Source organism: Aulonocara sp. 'chitande type north' Nkhata Bay, linkage group LG7 (assembly GCF_057382095.1).
Source record: "Aulonocara sp. 'chitande type north' Nkhata Bay isolate Kocher_YH1m ecotype deep benthic linkage group LG7, A_spYH_male_GT1.1, whole genome shotgun sequence".
Lineage (NCBI taxonomy): Eukaryota > Metazoa > Chordata > Actinopteri > Cichliformes > Cichlidae > Aulonocara > Aulonocara sp. 'chitande type north' Nkhata Bay.
The window spans coordinates 35,595,304-35,611,277 of record NC_141350.1 but is presented as its reverse complement, the minus strand read 5'-3'; the positions used below and the strand labels follow the sequence as shown (position 1 = coordinate 35,611,277).

At 44.2% G+C, this 15,974-nt stretch overlaps 1 protein-coding gene across 1 annotated transcript in view; it reads right to left on the bottom strand.

Moving 5' to 3' along the window:
- Window position 1: 1 nt before the first annotated feature.
- Window positions 2-15,974, bottom strand: part of niban2a (niban apoptosis regulator 2a) — a 36,500-nt gene continuing 20,527 nt past the window's right edge. Inside the window, exons 6-14 of the mRNA XM_086300200.1 lie at window positions 14,937-15,052; window positions 6,018-6,122; window positions 5,766-5,928; window positions 4,597-4,784; window positions 4,313-4,468; window positions 3,966-4,079; window positions 3,554-3,661; window positions 2,546-2,657; window positions 2-2,446 (exon numbers count right to left, since the gene is read on the bottom strand). Coding sequence (XP_086156326.1) covers window positions 1,560-2,446; window positions 2,546-2,657; window positions 3,554-3,661; window positions 3,966-4,079; window positions 4,313-4,468; window positions 4,597-4,784; window positions 5,766-5,928; window positions 6,018-6,122; window positions 14,937-15,052 — 1,949 coding nt within the window. The 3' untranslated portion in view covers window positions 2-1,559. The remainder of the gene's footprint in view (window positions 2,447-2,545; window positions 2,658-3,553; window positions 3,662-3,965; window positions 4,080-4,312; window positions 4,469-4,596; window positions 4,785-5,765; window positions 5,929-6,017; window positions 6,123-14,936; window positions 15,053-15,974) is intronic.

The following is a 15,974-nucleotide window of genomic DNA, read 5'->3' as shown; positions in this document are numbered from 1 at the left end:
GTGTCTTATGCTTTGTTTGTTTTTTATTCATCCATTTCGATACATATTTTAAGTAAACGTAAGTACAACAAACAGGAAAAAAACTGTTTACACCTGAATGTTATAATCCACATAGGTTTTATAATAAATAAAAACAAGGTAGCCCTCCATTGGAAATAATGAATCTGGGTCCTGACTAGATAAAATGGTTACATTAATATTAAATTAACTGCTCAGGATTTAATGGAAAAATACGACTTGGTCAGTGTCTCACACACAGAAAAGGGCTAAATATGGACACTCTGTAATACATGGACTATCAACCCAATGTCTAATCATTTCTTACCATAGTTAAAAACCCATTTTTCTAATTGCTTTTGCCTCCTTCTACCCTGTTTTCCTTTTTTTTTTTTTTTTCAAAGGGAATCGATGGTCTAAAGACAGGTGTTGTCTTTTCGAAAAGTAATGATTGACAATGTGTAAGTTCTGTTGCTCTTATGAATTAAAAAAAAAAAAAGTTATTGGGTGTTAAAATGTAAATCGCACGCAGGTCTAACCTTGAGTCTTTCAGTTAGTACATAGCAGGTCTGATCAGGGCAGAATCAGGCAAAAACATTAAATTCAACAACATTCATACTGTTGTGCACATACAGAGCTTCAATTTCCCCCCTTTAGTACCAAATTAACAAGTTCTTTTCATAAAACCACTCATAGAAACTATAAACAAATTATACCCCCCTAAAATAAACGGTTATCTGTAGGGTTGCCAAACAGACTGGAATTAAAACCTATTATCTGTTGTCACATAAAACACAAGCTAAATTTACAGCTTGAGATCACTACAGCAGTGTGTATGATGTTAGATGGATAATTTTAAATAAAAGATGTGATATTTGATGCAAGTGATAATCTAGAATCACTAAAGCCAAGTTTTCCTTCTAATAATCAAGCGGGCTTCCTCCAGAGCTGTTGATGGTTCTTCAAGAAGCTTTATTTTTTAAATGTTTAAAAATAAAAACAAATCCATTGTTTTAAAGTTACTGTAGATGTGTTTAACATTCCCTGCCTGTTTGTACTGAAATGCATTGAAACATAAAGGCCATAAAGTAAACAAATTGCATGCTTGTAAAGTAACATTTTACAAAAAAATAGATAAATACAGATCAGGATGAAGAAGAAAGTATTGCTGTAGCACCCCCTGCTGACCAGATAGAGGCTAAGAACATTAGGCAAGGCTCCGATTACCTGTAGTAAAGTGTAAGTTGTAATTACAAGAGCATTTAATGTTACAGATATTCAAATTATTTCCTGCTATTACAAAAAACAAAAAAACAAAACTTGGTTTGGATATGACTTTACTGACACATGCGGAATATGAAGAAAGTCTACACTCACCAGTCACCAAATATACGTGTCAAAAAACTGGAGGACTGGGTTCTGGAGTGTGCAATATCAACAGCAACAAAGAAAAGGCATTTTTAACCCCTTAAATACAATCCATATTCATTCAGCTTCTCAATATTTATGCATGCTGCCATTCATCTCTGCAGGTTTCTCCAGTTTATTCGTGGAATGTCTTCTTATGATAAAACAACCTCCACTTCTACAGGGTCGACTATCTTTTCCTCTCCATTCAGACCATTTGTGATTGGCTGAGGCTCGCTGTCAACTGGTCCCTCGCTGGTGGGTGACTGGAAGCCGCTGTCCTCACGTGAGCTGGAGTCTGTAACCAGTGGTGGGGAGGACTCATTATCTGATTCGGCTGCAGAGATCTCTGTAATCTGTTCACTTTCATCTTCCTGCACTGCTATCTCTAGCTCCTCGATGGCGTTCTGGATGGCTGCTTCCTCCTTATCAACTTCCTGCTTCTTGCTCGCCAACAGCTGCTGGAGGATTGCTTGTGGGGACGTCTTCTCTCCCAGAGACCCCTTTGGAACAGTCTCCACCACAGTGGTGACGTGAGTCACGCCCTCCTCGACCCCATCCTCCACGCTGATGCTGCCAGTGGTCGCCTCTGTTTTGTTGGTGACTTCACTCTGCTCCTTGGACACTGGCACCGCCACCTCAACCACTGGATTAATCAAGTCCCTGATTTCATTCACGCTATCAGGAGACTTGGGGCTGAGGTCCTCTGCTTTTCCCAACTGGTCCTCCTCATTCTCCTCCTCTTTGCTCTCAGCATCCTCCTCAGGGATCAGCTCCACCCCTGGGACCTCCAAGCAGGACTCATAGGGCAGAGGCACCCCGTCCAGCTGTATCATTGACACCACCTGCTTGCGTCTTCTCCCAAAACCCCTTCCTTCATCTGCACTGCTGACAGAGCCCTCCGGCTCATCACCGCCAAATTTGGTGGCCCAGTCCACCTGGGGGTTATCCCCAAGCAGGTGCAGGTTGGGGTCGCTGTTGGTCAGAATGATGCTGTCCCTGTAGAGGTTATGCCTCCTCTGCACAGCTGCTTCCTTTACAGCTGGACACGGGGGGAAAAGGTAAGGCATGTTATTACTGCAGCTATCCATTGATGCCATCATCATGAAAACTGTTTCTAAATCTTGATCCTGGCCCTTACCCATCATTATGTCTTTGGAGACAGACTGCAGCACCACTTCCTCAAACATATTTTCTATCAACAGAAAACGCGAGAAGTCCTCAAAGATTAGCTCCTTGAAACGAGGCAGCTCCTAAGGAAACAGAATTCAAATAAGACCAGGATGTCGTTTCTAGCACCAATCCTTTTAGTTGGTCAGCAGGTGAGGCTGAAATCATAACTCTCAAAAATGCTCTTTAAATGCATCCTCAACTCTTTTTTTTTCCCCTCATAAAGACGACATTTATGTGCTCCCTGTATCCTTAATGACGAGTCAGTATTTTATCAGTAAAGACATCTTTTGATGACCATTGCAGCAGTTTTTGGGATAGTCCAAATGTTTGCAGAAGAGGAGATCCCCCTCTCTAACTTCTAGTAGACAGTCCTTTTGTTCTCTGGTCAGGGCTGAAATATGATTGAAAACTTCTCAGTTCACAAAAAAGCTTCAAGCATTACTCATGGCAAAAGTTCCTTTTAGAAACATGTCTGCCTACTGTGCAGCCATTTAACTACGCTACCTCTTTTTCCACCGACGTGATTCAGTGATTGTCGCTAGTTCTGGTGCCAGTTCAAAACCTGTTCTTTAAGTGATTTATGAGAACTTGTCTTCTAGTTTGGAAACTGAATGCTATTGTGAGACAAAAATTAATCACTGAATTTCTTTTGATAGTCATGGGACTGGTTCTAGATTAGACACAAGCATCATATTGATGAAGTAAATAGGATGGGGAAACAGGATGACAACAGGTTTTTTTCTTTTTGTTTTTTTCCCTCTGAGTCAATATTTATGCCTTTTTTTCCCCCTCAAATGTACATTTGCTGCTTTGGTGATTCATAGGTACTAAATTTTCTACTTTTGCAACCCACTCATATATTGTATGGCATCTTGTGTTTTATTATTTACAGTTTTTATCCTTCAAATCCCATAAATTATATGTAAGGAAAAGTTTGTAAGACAGTTCATTCACTTTTATTTCAAGTGTTACTCACAGGTGAGCAGGATGGCGCGAGCTGCTGCAGCATGTAGGGGATGATGATCTGCAGCAGAGCCTCCCTGAAGAACTTCTTGCGCACCGTGCTGCTGTCATAGTCATATTTCTGACAGGAAAAACCAGAAACACAAACATAGCTTAGGGACATGAATTACCTTTAGCGATTCAGACCTTTCAACACTTATTCTGTGCTGCTGTAAAATCCTCTCCTCTTTAGACAGTCATCAAATTAACCTGCTTTGAGTTCATTTGAACTTTGATGGACTCAAACATCATTAACACAAACAGGTTTTTCCTGGAATATCTAATCTGAAAACTGTGAGCAATATAAGAATCATTTTAAAATATATATATATATATGTGTATTTGACCGTCTCCTCTTTTGATCTTTCCATGTGTTCGTGTTTTACCTTGAGAACTCTGTCCTGGCATCTCTGGGTGAGCTTGCACATGTCACTGTCTCCCTGGGCCTCTAACGACTGGTTAAGCAGCTGTTCAAATGTGTACACTGCATTGTCCATTTGCTGTCAAAATGAAATCATTATAAAAAGGTTAGGTGTGCCACAACTCAGATTCAAATTGCATATTCTTTTTTTTGGCCAGCAGGTGGCGGTAGACAATTCAGCAGAGGTAGTGTGGATGCTGCTGTATTATAGCTTACTGAGGAGCAGGGAGTGTTGTCAGAGAGCCTGACAGGAGTGTGTGATTAAAACTAATATTTCCCATCATATTACAGAGGAGGGTTGTTGCATCTTACCTCCCTCATAAGGATCTGAGCCCTGCTGATGAACACAGATGGACTGGAGACGTCGAACCTCTGCTGCAGTCCCTCCAGGTTGAGCTCTTCCACCTTCTCGTAGCAGCTCTGCATTTTCACTGGATGGAAGGCAAGCATTGACAGCCTTTCCATGTTCTGAAAGAAAGAAAGAGAAGAGCAATGTGGTGAGTGCAACTGACCCAAGGAGAGGGAAAGTTAACAACAACTTGGCTGACTTCTGATTTAGGATAACGCAGGTTGGACATGCCTTTTCAGGCACTAACCTCTCCCATTTTTTCTTTGCCCCCTCCGTTGAGTGAGTTCTTGCTTATCTCCACCATCTCCCTGAAGAAAACATCCCTGACCTCGGCAAAACCTCGGCTAGTGGGGTCCATCAGCGCCTCCAAAATAGAGTTGATGTAGGGCTGGATGTTGGTCCGCAGGATCTGCTCTGCTTTTGGCAGCACTAGAGCTGCACAACAGAAGCAATAGAAGGATGGAAGAAGGGGTAAAAAGTAGTTAGTTACTGAAGCTTGTAAACAAGCGACGCATGCTGATGACAAGAAAAACAAAGGTGTGGCACCGACTTCAAATGAGCTGTGCTAGAAAGTCACAACAATATCAGAGATATTATTTGGTCGTTGAAATGGTTGGTATGCATGTGGTGACATTTAAGTAAACACACTAATGCTGCTTCCATGGAAGGGCCACACCTTTTGTTTTTATGGTTTTCTACCCAGTGTAACGCAATGCAACTGCAGATGCTAAAAAATATAAATATAAAAATAGATCATAGCTACAGTTACACCTGATGAAGCCATGCATAAGCCTCACATCCCTTACATAACCCTTTGTTATTTTGCTCAGTTGATTTACAAAGTCAGAAATGGCCTTTGCAGTGCTGGTGAAGGAATGCAGTTCCTCCACTCAGTGGGAGCTCAGTGGGAAATGGTACACACGAAGGAAACAACCAGCCTGCGCCAAAGACCGGGTACTCTGCTGCTTTAGAGCTCAGCACGCCAAGCAATATGTAAGTTACAGTGGGCAAAACAAGCTGTGACAACAATGTGCAAACGCCAGAAGAAGTGGAAAATGCCTGCTAAGGAGGGAGGTTTAGTTACAGAGTTACAGGACCTGTTACTAAATGTCCAAAAAGGGTTTTCAGAATTTTGAGCATGCGGTGATCAGACTAATCACTCCTCTCTGCCAAAACCGCTGATTCAGAGAATCCACAGCTACATGTCACTGAGTCAAATAGTGGGCGAACAATAGAGCACACATCTGTGATCGAGGGGGTTACGTGTCAAGTCACAGCGAGTACCGAGTGAACCATTTTCAACAGCATCCTGCATACACACGAGTGAGGATGTAAACTGAGGCAGTGTACGGAAATCTAGCTGGGGTACTTTTTATGTCTGTGGCAGCTGAAACTGGAATATCTTCTTGCTGATACCTCGGATCTTGCTGCTGACATGTTCTTTAGACGTGATGATCTGGTCCATATCGGTTCGCAGCCTGGCGTCTAGTGGGCCTCTCTGGGCCTCGCAGGCTTCAACCAGAGCTTCGTACTGCCCGGTGGTCTGAGTCAACACCTGCTTGTACACGGCATCCGATATCTGGAGGAGTTCAAGAGCATAAATGGATTGCACTGGTTGACTTGTGTGTTTTTTTTACAAGTTTACTGTACAGATTGACAGAAACTCACCAGCATCCAGTTCTTCTGCCTCTGCTGCATCTTCCCCTTCAGGCGAGGGACGATCATGTTTCTTATGTCAGGGTGAAGGGTCTCCATCACCAGATTAGCCAAAATCTGCACACACACAACACGTGGAATAAACGCTTTTAGATTTATAATTAGATTGACTTGCAAAAATTTCATACTATGAATTATGAAATCATCTGCCTGTCCACAGCCAGCAGGATGATATAGTTACTATATGCCAACCAGCTAAAGCAAAACAAAAAAATAGAGCCTAAAAATAAGCTCCTCTTTCCTGTATGGCTACATGAACACAGTGGGACACTGGGAGGCAGGAAGGCTGCTTTTACTGGCACTGCCCTCACAACTGACAAACACTCACGAAGCTCAGATCCTTCATGATGCTTTAACTAAGCTAAACTAAATATTTGGTGATGGCTATGTTGCTGGGTAATGAACAGCCAGACAAAAGCAGCATAGATTTTCCACGCAGCGGGCTTTACAAATAACAGATATGTTGTAGCCTGAAATCCAGCAGCGTTTTCTTTCTGTAGTATATTTGCTCTACTGATTGCTGATATGTTATCCTTCACTGTATAACTTGACTTTAAATGGCCATAAAAGCCGACCCTATTCAACCTCAAACAGGCTCACTGATATCAAGATTAAAATGAAAGAAGTCATCCTACAGCAAGCATTAATGGAAAGTAAAGGTCTTTGCTTTTTCTGTCGCAATAACGGTTCAAACTGTTAACTGTTATTTCAACTGCTGTTCTGTCTGCGTCTTTGGTTAAAATGTGGGATACAAATGCAGTCACATATAAAGTGCGACACCAGATCAGATGTAGCCCGAATTTCATACACCAGAGTGAGATGAGGCAGTCAGAGTCAAAATTTTGGTCTAAAGCTACATTTAGACCAAACATTTGATGCTATTTGGGGTGTTATTCCATGTTTGTCTCTATATTTACTAGAGATGGCACGATACCACTTTTTTATGTCCGATACCGATACCGATATCATAAATTTGGATATCTGCCGATACCGATATGAATCCGATATAGTGTTTTTTAATCAACAAAACTGTTTTTTAAAATATCTTGCTGCATTTTGCAAGTCTGCAAGTTCATACTCAAGTTTAAAACAACAACTACACTAAAGCTATTCTGTTATACCTGTATACAAAAAAAATATTTCATAGTTCAGCAATACTGATCAATCTAATAAACTTAGACCTACACCATCCTCCCTATTCTGGTATTTTAAAGAGTACTTAGCGTAAATATTAAGCAACCTAACTAATAGGGTTCCAACTCCCAGCAACAACAAAAATAAATAAATAAAAAATAGGGAACCACCCCTCACGCTCCACCTCATGATGCTTAATCGACGTAATCAACCTTAATTTGATGCAGTGTGAAAAAAAAAATGCACAGAAATCAATTATTTTTCAAGAAATATTAAATAGATTCAACATCTTTCTTCAACAAAATTGCAGACTGCACAGATGGTACCTTCCCAAAGGAAAAAGTACTATAGCTTACTAGGGTATATATATTAGACTTAATAGTCACTATATACAGTAATTGACTTCTATTCATTTTACATCAAATTAAAACTTTGGGTGTCAGATAATTATTTATTAAAAGCTCGACATTTTAAATGAGAATAAGAAAGAAAAGTATGTCTTTGTGCCCCCTTTTCCCTGTTCATGCCCTATCGGCCCCCCTGGCTAAACTTTGCTAGATCCGCCCCTGCACAGTTACAGCCGTCAGCTACGTAGAAAAAGATCCTGGTGTAGAAAGAAATATTAAATAAATTCTAACAACAGCTTATCAAGCTTAAACGTTCTGCTGTTGTTCAGCCGCTGGTTTGCTCTTTCTGGTGCAAAGTGGACCAAAAACAAACAAGAGAGAGGACTCGCGACAGAAAAGCCGATCAGCTGATCAGTTTCACGATTGAAGTAGCAGCCGGAGAGCGAGAGGCAGTCGCTTGTTAAGCTTAACGCAGGAATGCTTTACAAACATTCAGAGATGGACTTACACACTTGCTTTACTTCTCTCGGGGATAACTTTGTCGGAGATGAAATGCCAGGAGCGAAGCTCCACATGCTATCCAGACCACGACAGGTCCCGCATGCCACAGCCACTGCTCCGACGTGCTAACGTTCTGAGGTGAGTTACAGCGTGTTGCAAGTTTTGTGAGGTGCTTTCGTGATATTTAATGGATCGGATTACATTTTTTATTTTTCTCCGATATCCGATCCAGTAATTTAGGTCAGTATCGGACCGATACCGATACGTAATATCGGATCGGTCCATCTCTAATATTTACTGTAGTAAGTTAAAATTGGATATTTTTAAAGGGATACTGCCAAAAACTAGCACTAGCACACTGCCAGAGAAATATTTGAAATACAGTACAAATAAAAACCCTCATAGCTAGCCTAGACATATACCTGCAATTAGTTACCATGGTAACTCTGGCCCTTTTGTGAAAGGCCTTGAATTTAAACCACTAAAGCCCTGCCCCTCTGATTTGATCCTTCATGCTAATCTGCTGTTGCTAACGTAGCATTTCATTGAGGAGTTAGTCCACCAGCAATATGAGTATACTGCTGGAGGCCTGTTCTGTGGGAGAACGAGTTTGATGTTCTGGCTGTATCACCAGTGAAGTTTGAACAACACCTGGAGGGGATTTTTAGGCTCTCTGTGCCTCCATGAGTTCAACAAGGTCAGTAAATGTTTGCTTGCAAACTGTATTCATTGCCTCTGTTTGCGTTTGTAGGCCTGCAAGTAAACCATAAAGCTAACAGCACACACCACTAATAACAATGACAATGGCTCAGTTATGGTCAACTTATATTTCCCCAGTGAGCCTGTTTCATGCTTTATGGCTTGTTGATGGTTCTCTGTTAATGCCGCTTCCAGCTACCTGTGTGCTGCATTCACTGCTTGTTGTTTTCACACAGCCACTTGGATTGTTTGAATATAATGGGTGTTGGGGCAGATTTTGCCAGTGACAACACTGGTCTTAAGTAGAAGTTAATGTTTTTAAGTTGCTTTAGAAAATTCAAACAGCCCATTTAGCATCACGGTGCATGGCTTTTATTAGTGGAAGGTTAATCTTAACCACAGAGGTACTGGTGAGTGTTTGCTTCATATTTTCCCTTATAATAAATGTAAAAAGCCAAGCTATATAATGGGAATCAGAAAAATGATTGACTACATCTCAATAAATACCCTGAAGACATAACCCTGCCATCTGTTTCAATTAAGAAAACATTTGAACCCATACAAAGGATTCCTTTGTATTACCCATGGTGCTCCATCTCTACTTGGAAATTAGGCCTGAAAACATTGAACTTTACACTATACTATACTATAAAGACACATCTCCTGGATGCACTGGTACGCATCTTCAGTGATGTATCCTAGGGTCATCAGGTGTTTCGGGTCTCACAACATCATACACCCTCGCCCAGGCGACCCAGCCGGGGGTGATCAAGCCCCGACTTGCGTACCAGTAGCTACCCACGGATCAGCCCTCTTGATCCACAGCCACCTTGTGGCTTTCTCTGCCGCTTCACTCACAGCCTGGATGGCCCTCTTCTTGGCTGCCCCAGCCACGCCCAGCCGCCCTAGGGCTTTGCAGAGTGATCGTCCTGCAAAGCCCCTACAACCCACTTCTATGGGCTCATAGAAAGTCTTCCAGCCCCTTCCCCTGCACTCCTGCACTAGTTCCTGGTACTTTCCTCGTTTCCTTTCATTGGCCTCCTCAATCCGCTCTTCCCAGGGCACTGTGAGTTCCAGCATGATCAGCTGTTTTGAGGCCTCAGAAATAATTATCATGTCTGGCCGGAGTGATGTTTTTGCAATGTTCTGAGGGAACTTTAGTTGTTTACCCAGGTCAGCCTGTAGCTGCCAATCAGAGGCTGTGTTGAGGAGGCCAGTTGACAAATGTGGGCGCACCTGGGGTTTCTCTCCAGCCTTAATAAAAGAGATTGCCTTCCTCGGAGCATGATGATGCTTGCTGGTGCTGATTGCTAAGGCAATCTTTTCAGCAACTACTCTGAGCACCTGGTCGTGCCGCCAACGATACCGACCATCGGCCAGGGCCCTTGGGCAGCTGCTAAGGAGGTGTTCTAGGGTCCCTCTTCCAGAGCACAGGGGACAGGCAGGTGTCTCGCTCTTTCCCCACAGATGGAGGTTTGCTGGGCTTGGCAGAGTGTCGTATACTGCCTGCACTAGGAATCGGATCCGGTGGAAGTCTGCCTGCATGATGTTTGCCCAGGTGACCTTGCGCTGCAAGGTGCTCTCCCACCTTGTCCATGCTCCCTGCCGCTTAAGGCCTACAGCTCTGCTTACTCGCTCCTCCTCCACACCTGCTCGGACCTCTTCCTGGAGTAGCTGGCGTCTCTCCTTTCCCTGTGCCCTGCTGACCTGGGCCTTTGGGACATACCCCAAGCCTGCTCCCCCTGTTGCTAAGACCCCCATCAGTGTTTTCTGCCTTAGGCGTGACTCCGCCACCTCAACTGCCTTCTCAGCCTTCCACTTTCTTCCTGTCCTTACCTCAATACCTGCTAATGCCACCTTGCAGTCTTTAGAATCTCTGTACTGTAGGGCTTCTCGTGTGCGAGCCACCTTGAACTCTTCTGTGAGACCACTGAAGGGTAACTGCACGCTGTTGCTTGTCCCATACAAGGCAGCGCTGGTGAGACTGCGGGGAAGTCCCAGCCACTTACGAAGAAAGCCACTGATCTTTCTTTCAAGGGATTCCACAGTAGTTATTGGAACTGTATAGACAAGCAAGGGCCACAGGATTCGGGGCAGGATTGAATGCTGGTAGATCCAGGCTTTAAATCTTCCAGGCAGGCCGGACTTATCCACCTTAATAAGCCACGCTCCCAGCTCCTCATTTGCCTTCTGAATAGCAGTAGAGTCTTTCAGGCTGGAGTCAAAGAGTTTCCCCAAGCTCTTAACTGGTTGTTCCGTTATGGATGGAATAATGGTTCCTGAAATTGAGAACCGGAACTTGTCCGTCACCTTGCCCTTCTTCAGTACCATCGATCTTGACTTGGAAGGTTTAAAACTCATCCTTGCCCATGAGATGAGTCTCTCAAGACCTTGCAAGATCCACCTACACCCGGGAACTGATGATGTTGTAATGGTGAGGTCATCCATATAGGCTCTGATAGGGGGCTGACGAACACCTGACCTTGTTAACGGCCCTCTGCACTCCACCTCCGCAGCCTTTACCACCATGTTCATTGCCAGGGCAAAGAGCGTAACTGAGATGGTACAGCCTGTTATTATACCTTTCCCGAGTCAGTGCCAGTCTGAAGTAACTGCCCTAGAAGTGACCCTAAGCCTGAAATTGGCGTAATAGTCCAGGATCAGGTCCTTGATCTTGCTGGGAACATGGTGGAGGTGTAAAGCATGCTCAACCAGTTTGTGTGGGATCGACCCATACGCATTAGTCAGGTCCAGCCACAATACAGCTAGGTCGCCTCTGTTCTCATGGGCTTCTCTTATAAGGTGTGTAACTACACCAGTGTGCTCTAGGCAACCAGGAACTCCTGGGATCCCCCCCTTCTGAACTGATGGATCAATGTAATTGTTTCTAAGGAGAAACTCGGTCAATCTCCGGGAGACAACGCTAAAAAACACCTTCCCCTCCACGCTCAATAGCGAGATGCTCCGAAACTGGTTTATGTTTTTCGAATCCTCCTCTTTGGGAATCCAGACTCCCTCTGCGCACCTCCACTGATCAGCAACTCTCCCTCTCCGCCATATCACCTTTAAGATCTTCCACAGGTGGCGAAGCAGCTCTGGGCAGCGCTTATAGACAAGGTAGGGTACGCCACTGGGACCTGGGGAGGATGCTGAGCGGGCTGCTTTGATGACCTCACACACCTCCTTCAAACTTGGCTCCGTCAACTTGAACTCTGCTGATGGTGGGGCAGGGTTGATGAGAGCTTTGTTTGGTCCCAAGTCTTGTTCCCTCAATGGGTCACCCATTGTCTCATGAAGGAAGTTATTCACCTCCTCTGCTGAGCACTCCAACTGCCCACTTCGCTTAACCCCAAGCAATTGTTTGGAAAAGCGAAAGGGATCAGCAATAAAAGCTGCACGTTTCCTGGCTCTCTCTCTTCCTCGCCTTCTGTGCCATTCTGCTCTACGGAGGGTAATCAACTTCTTCCGCAAGATGTTATGCAGTTCCTCTAAAGCTTGCTTCTCCTCCGCATCAGCGTTCTTGAACTGCTTCTTAAGGCTCCTGAGCTCCTGGCGCAGTTGATGAATCTTCATGGCCCTGCGGTTCATGGTGTAAGGGGTCTTGTTGTTACACTTCTCGATCAGGCCGAACCTTTCTGAGGCGTAGCTGACTATGATGGTGGTCATTGTTTTAAGCCTGCTGTCGGCATCTCTTTTGGCCACAGCTTGTATGATGTTGGAGACATCCTCATCAAACTTCTGCCACTCGCTCCGGCTGCTGGCTGGGGGCCACTTAATCCGCTGTTGTGGAACTACACTGCTTGGATTGGAAGAGTCCAGTGCATGGAGGGACTGGGCTCTGTGGGGTGCCTCCTGGCCGGGCTCCTCCTGCGTCTCACCAGGTTCAGGACCTGTGCGTTGCACCTCACTCTCCCGCTCCAAACATTTCATTCTAGCCTGATGGACCTTTAGGCCACGCTGGTTCTTACACAGCTTGCCGCAGATACATGTCTTACTCGTAGTCCTTTCCATTGCGTTGGTCATTAACCTTAAGTCCGTCCGATTGGAGACCTCATCCTCCCCCCCTCTCGGGATCTCCTGGGGGTATCTTTCTTTAGGGCTTTCCGTAGCTTTTTGGGGTGCTTTCTCACGAAAACTGCAGACCGGGATGCTAGCCCACCCTGCCCCTGGAGCCGTCTTTCCGAGCTGTCATCTGTCTCTCCAGTCGTCACCAAACTTTCTTGGTTGTCACCTAGACTCTTCCTAGGCGTCACTGGCTCAGCCAGAGTTTAACTATAAAGACACATCTCCTGGATGCACTGGTACGCATCTTCAGTGATGTATCCTAGGGTCATCAGGTGTTTCGGGTCTCACAACATCATACCCTCGCCCAGGCGACCCAGCCGGGGGTGATCAAGCCCCGACTTGCGTACCAGTAGCTACCCACGGATCAGCCCTCTTGATCCACAGCCACCTTGTGGCTTTCTCTGCCGCTTCACTCACAGCCTGGATGGCCCTCTTCTTGGCTGCCCCAGCCACGCCCAGCCGCCCTAGGGCTTTGCAGAGTGATCGTCCTGCAAAGCCCCTACAACCCACTTCTATGGGCTCATAGAAAGTCTTCCAGCCCCTTCCCCTGCACTCCTGCACTAGTTCCTGGTACTTTCCTCGTTTCCTTTCATTGGCCTCCTCAATCCGCTCTTCCCAGGGCACTGTGAGTTCCAGCATGATCAGCTACATAATGGAACATAATGGAACAACGAGGAAATTTTACCTGGAGGCACTGACTCTGCAAAAGGTTTTTTTCAGAATTATTTTAGTTGGTTTTTGTAGCAAAGGATAAAAGTGGTTGCATAAACTGGCTGTATTTCTCTCTTAATTCCCTCTAGATGTTTATCCAAAGTATTTGTAGCATTACGTGCATGAGCCTTAATGCCAGCGTCTCTGTTAGACTGAAATAAAAGGAACATTTGGCCCCTTAACAGTAGAAAAGCCCAACCTACATCTATGTCACATTTCTATTCAGTGTCCATGTGGCATGGAGTAAACACTGTAATGTTCAGGAAAACTAAATATTAAACTGACATTCAGACTGAAAGTGTTTATAGCTAAAAGGTGGCTGCCATAAACACAGGGCTGTACTCGGCTCTGGCAAAGACTGAGACTAGGTCCTTGTAATTGCTGGTATGTGGGTTGAGGTGTTTTTGGCCTCTTTGAAGGATTTGTGTAGGTGCATTCTTGCTCTCTGATGTGAGGAGAGAGTGTGTGTTTCATTCGTCATCGTGGCCTCTCAACAGCTTCACCTATAGCCCTGACCTGCACTCTGAGCTACTCGCAGAGAAAGATGAATTGCTCCTGAAAATGTCTTTTAACCATAACCTGCAGCAGTCTTGATATTTTGAGTTGGTGTCAGAGCAGCGGCACAGAAAGAAATTAAGGTGTGGCCCCGGAAAACTGTTCCCTGACAGAATCTGCGAGCAGAGTTAAACTTCCTGAAATGAGGTGCTTATCATTCATTCTGGAGTTTTTTTTCACATGTATTTATGTTAATTTGACATCCACAAGCAACGTCAGCCACTGGTAAAGGGTTTAGATACCCAGGTTGTGGCATTATGTAGTGCACAAAAAGTTTATGATTACAGGTCAGCATTTTCAGCAGTTAGTTTCTGTGTTGCCTGACTTGACAAAAGCCATTTTAACAGAAATGATTTAAAAAATAAACCCCCCTCATCGAAACACCGGATTTTTGGGGGCCAAATAAAACTGTGGGATAATGTCTGACTTGGATAAGTCAGCCAGGTATATTGACTGCTGCCCGACTGCATTTTGTGACTCATTCAGCATTTTTAATCTATTTAAGAGAAGGATCCCCACGATCCACTTACTAGTGATTAAGCAGTTAGCCTCAGGCCTACATATTTTCTCTACTGCCAGTTACTTTTGTGCCAGTCTTCCACATCCTCTCCATAAACAGTCTTATAGGCTTCTTGGACTGCCAGTAGTCCTTGTTCTGTTTCCCAGCACATTAACCAGTTCTGTGTGTTGAAGGTTCTGGTCAGAGTGGTACCGCAGTTCAAAGTGACTCTCCAGAGCAGAACAAGGCCTTTAGTCTATCTGCTCACACTATTTACTGTCACAAAGTATATAAAATATCTATAACTCATTGTAGGTGCTGTGGAAATGTGTATGGTATTGCGATTTATTTGTGATTAACCTGTGGTGGTGTTCCACACATCATATCCCAGGTCCCGTATTGTCCTCGGGCTTGTCTGTGGAGTCTCACAGCGTCGGTGAATGCCGGCGTCTTAACAGTGCAGTTCTCCGGCAGACCTGTCGGGGGCAGGGAAGAAATGGGCAAAAGTTGAGAAACAAGATATCATCCTTTCTCTATTCATGAGAATACTCAGCAGACTGAAAAGTGTCTTAGTAATTGGGTGCTGGATGATGTCTTTGTAGTGCAGAATAAAGGGTGTGGTGCTGCTTTATCGCAACAGTTTCTGCAACACCAACAAAAACTGTTTCCATCACATCTGAGTCACTCTGTGGGACAGTCTGGGAGCCTAATTTTGGTCAGCGGTATATTCAGTCACGGTTCCTGGAGTGTGTCATCTCTCAAAACAGGAAGTAGCTGGTTTGTTGAAGGACAGATTCATGTGGTTGCTATAGTTACTACAACTCGCAGTTGACAGGACAATAGAAACGGCTCAGAAAGCACTCGGCCACATGCGTGCATTTTTTAGGAAGTTTGTTCTCATCTTGTAGCTGGTGTGATGAAAATACACCCGGAGCTGAAGTCAAGCGCGGCTTCTCTCACTTATTGTCAAGGAGCATAAAAGGACTGAGTGCGGAAAGTCATGAATCCCACACAATAGTATAAACAGGTGTGTGGAATAAAACATCCCTGTAATTAGCAGCTTGTTATTCAGAGCAGTTCTCCCTTTCAATAAAAGTGACCAATGTTTCAGTTGTGTTTTCTCTGTTGCTAACAAGAAAGAAGCAGTCCTTTGTAATTAAGGAAGTGATTTACAGTTTGTTTGTTTTTCCAACTAGGCTTTCATTAAAATTACATATTGTAAATTTCTGTCTTTAAAAATACATTCAAAATGTCACAGAATGTTTCATTAAAACAGAATGTGAAGAACCAACTGCTGTTACTTTGTCAAAAACACCTATGTTGACAAGATATCGGCTAAAGTTGTGCTACAGCTTGGCTCTGCTTTCAAGCAACACCACTTTGTACTACAACATGGTG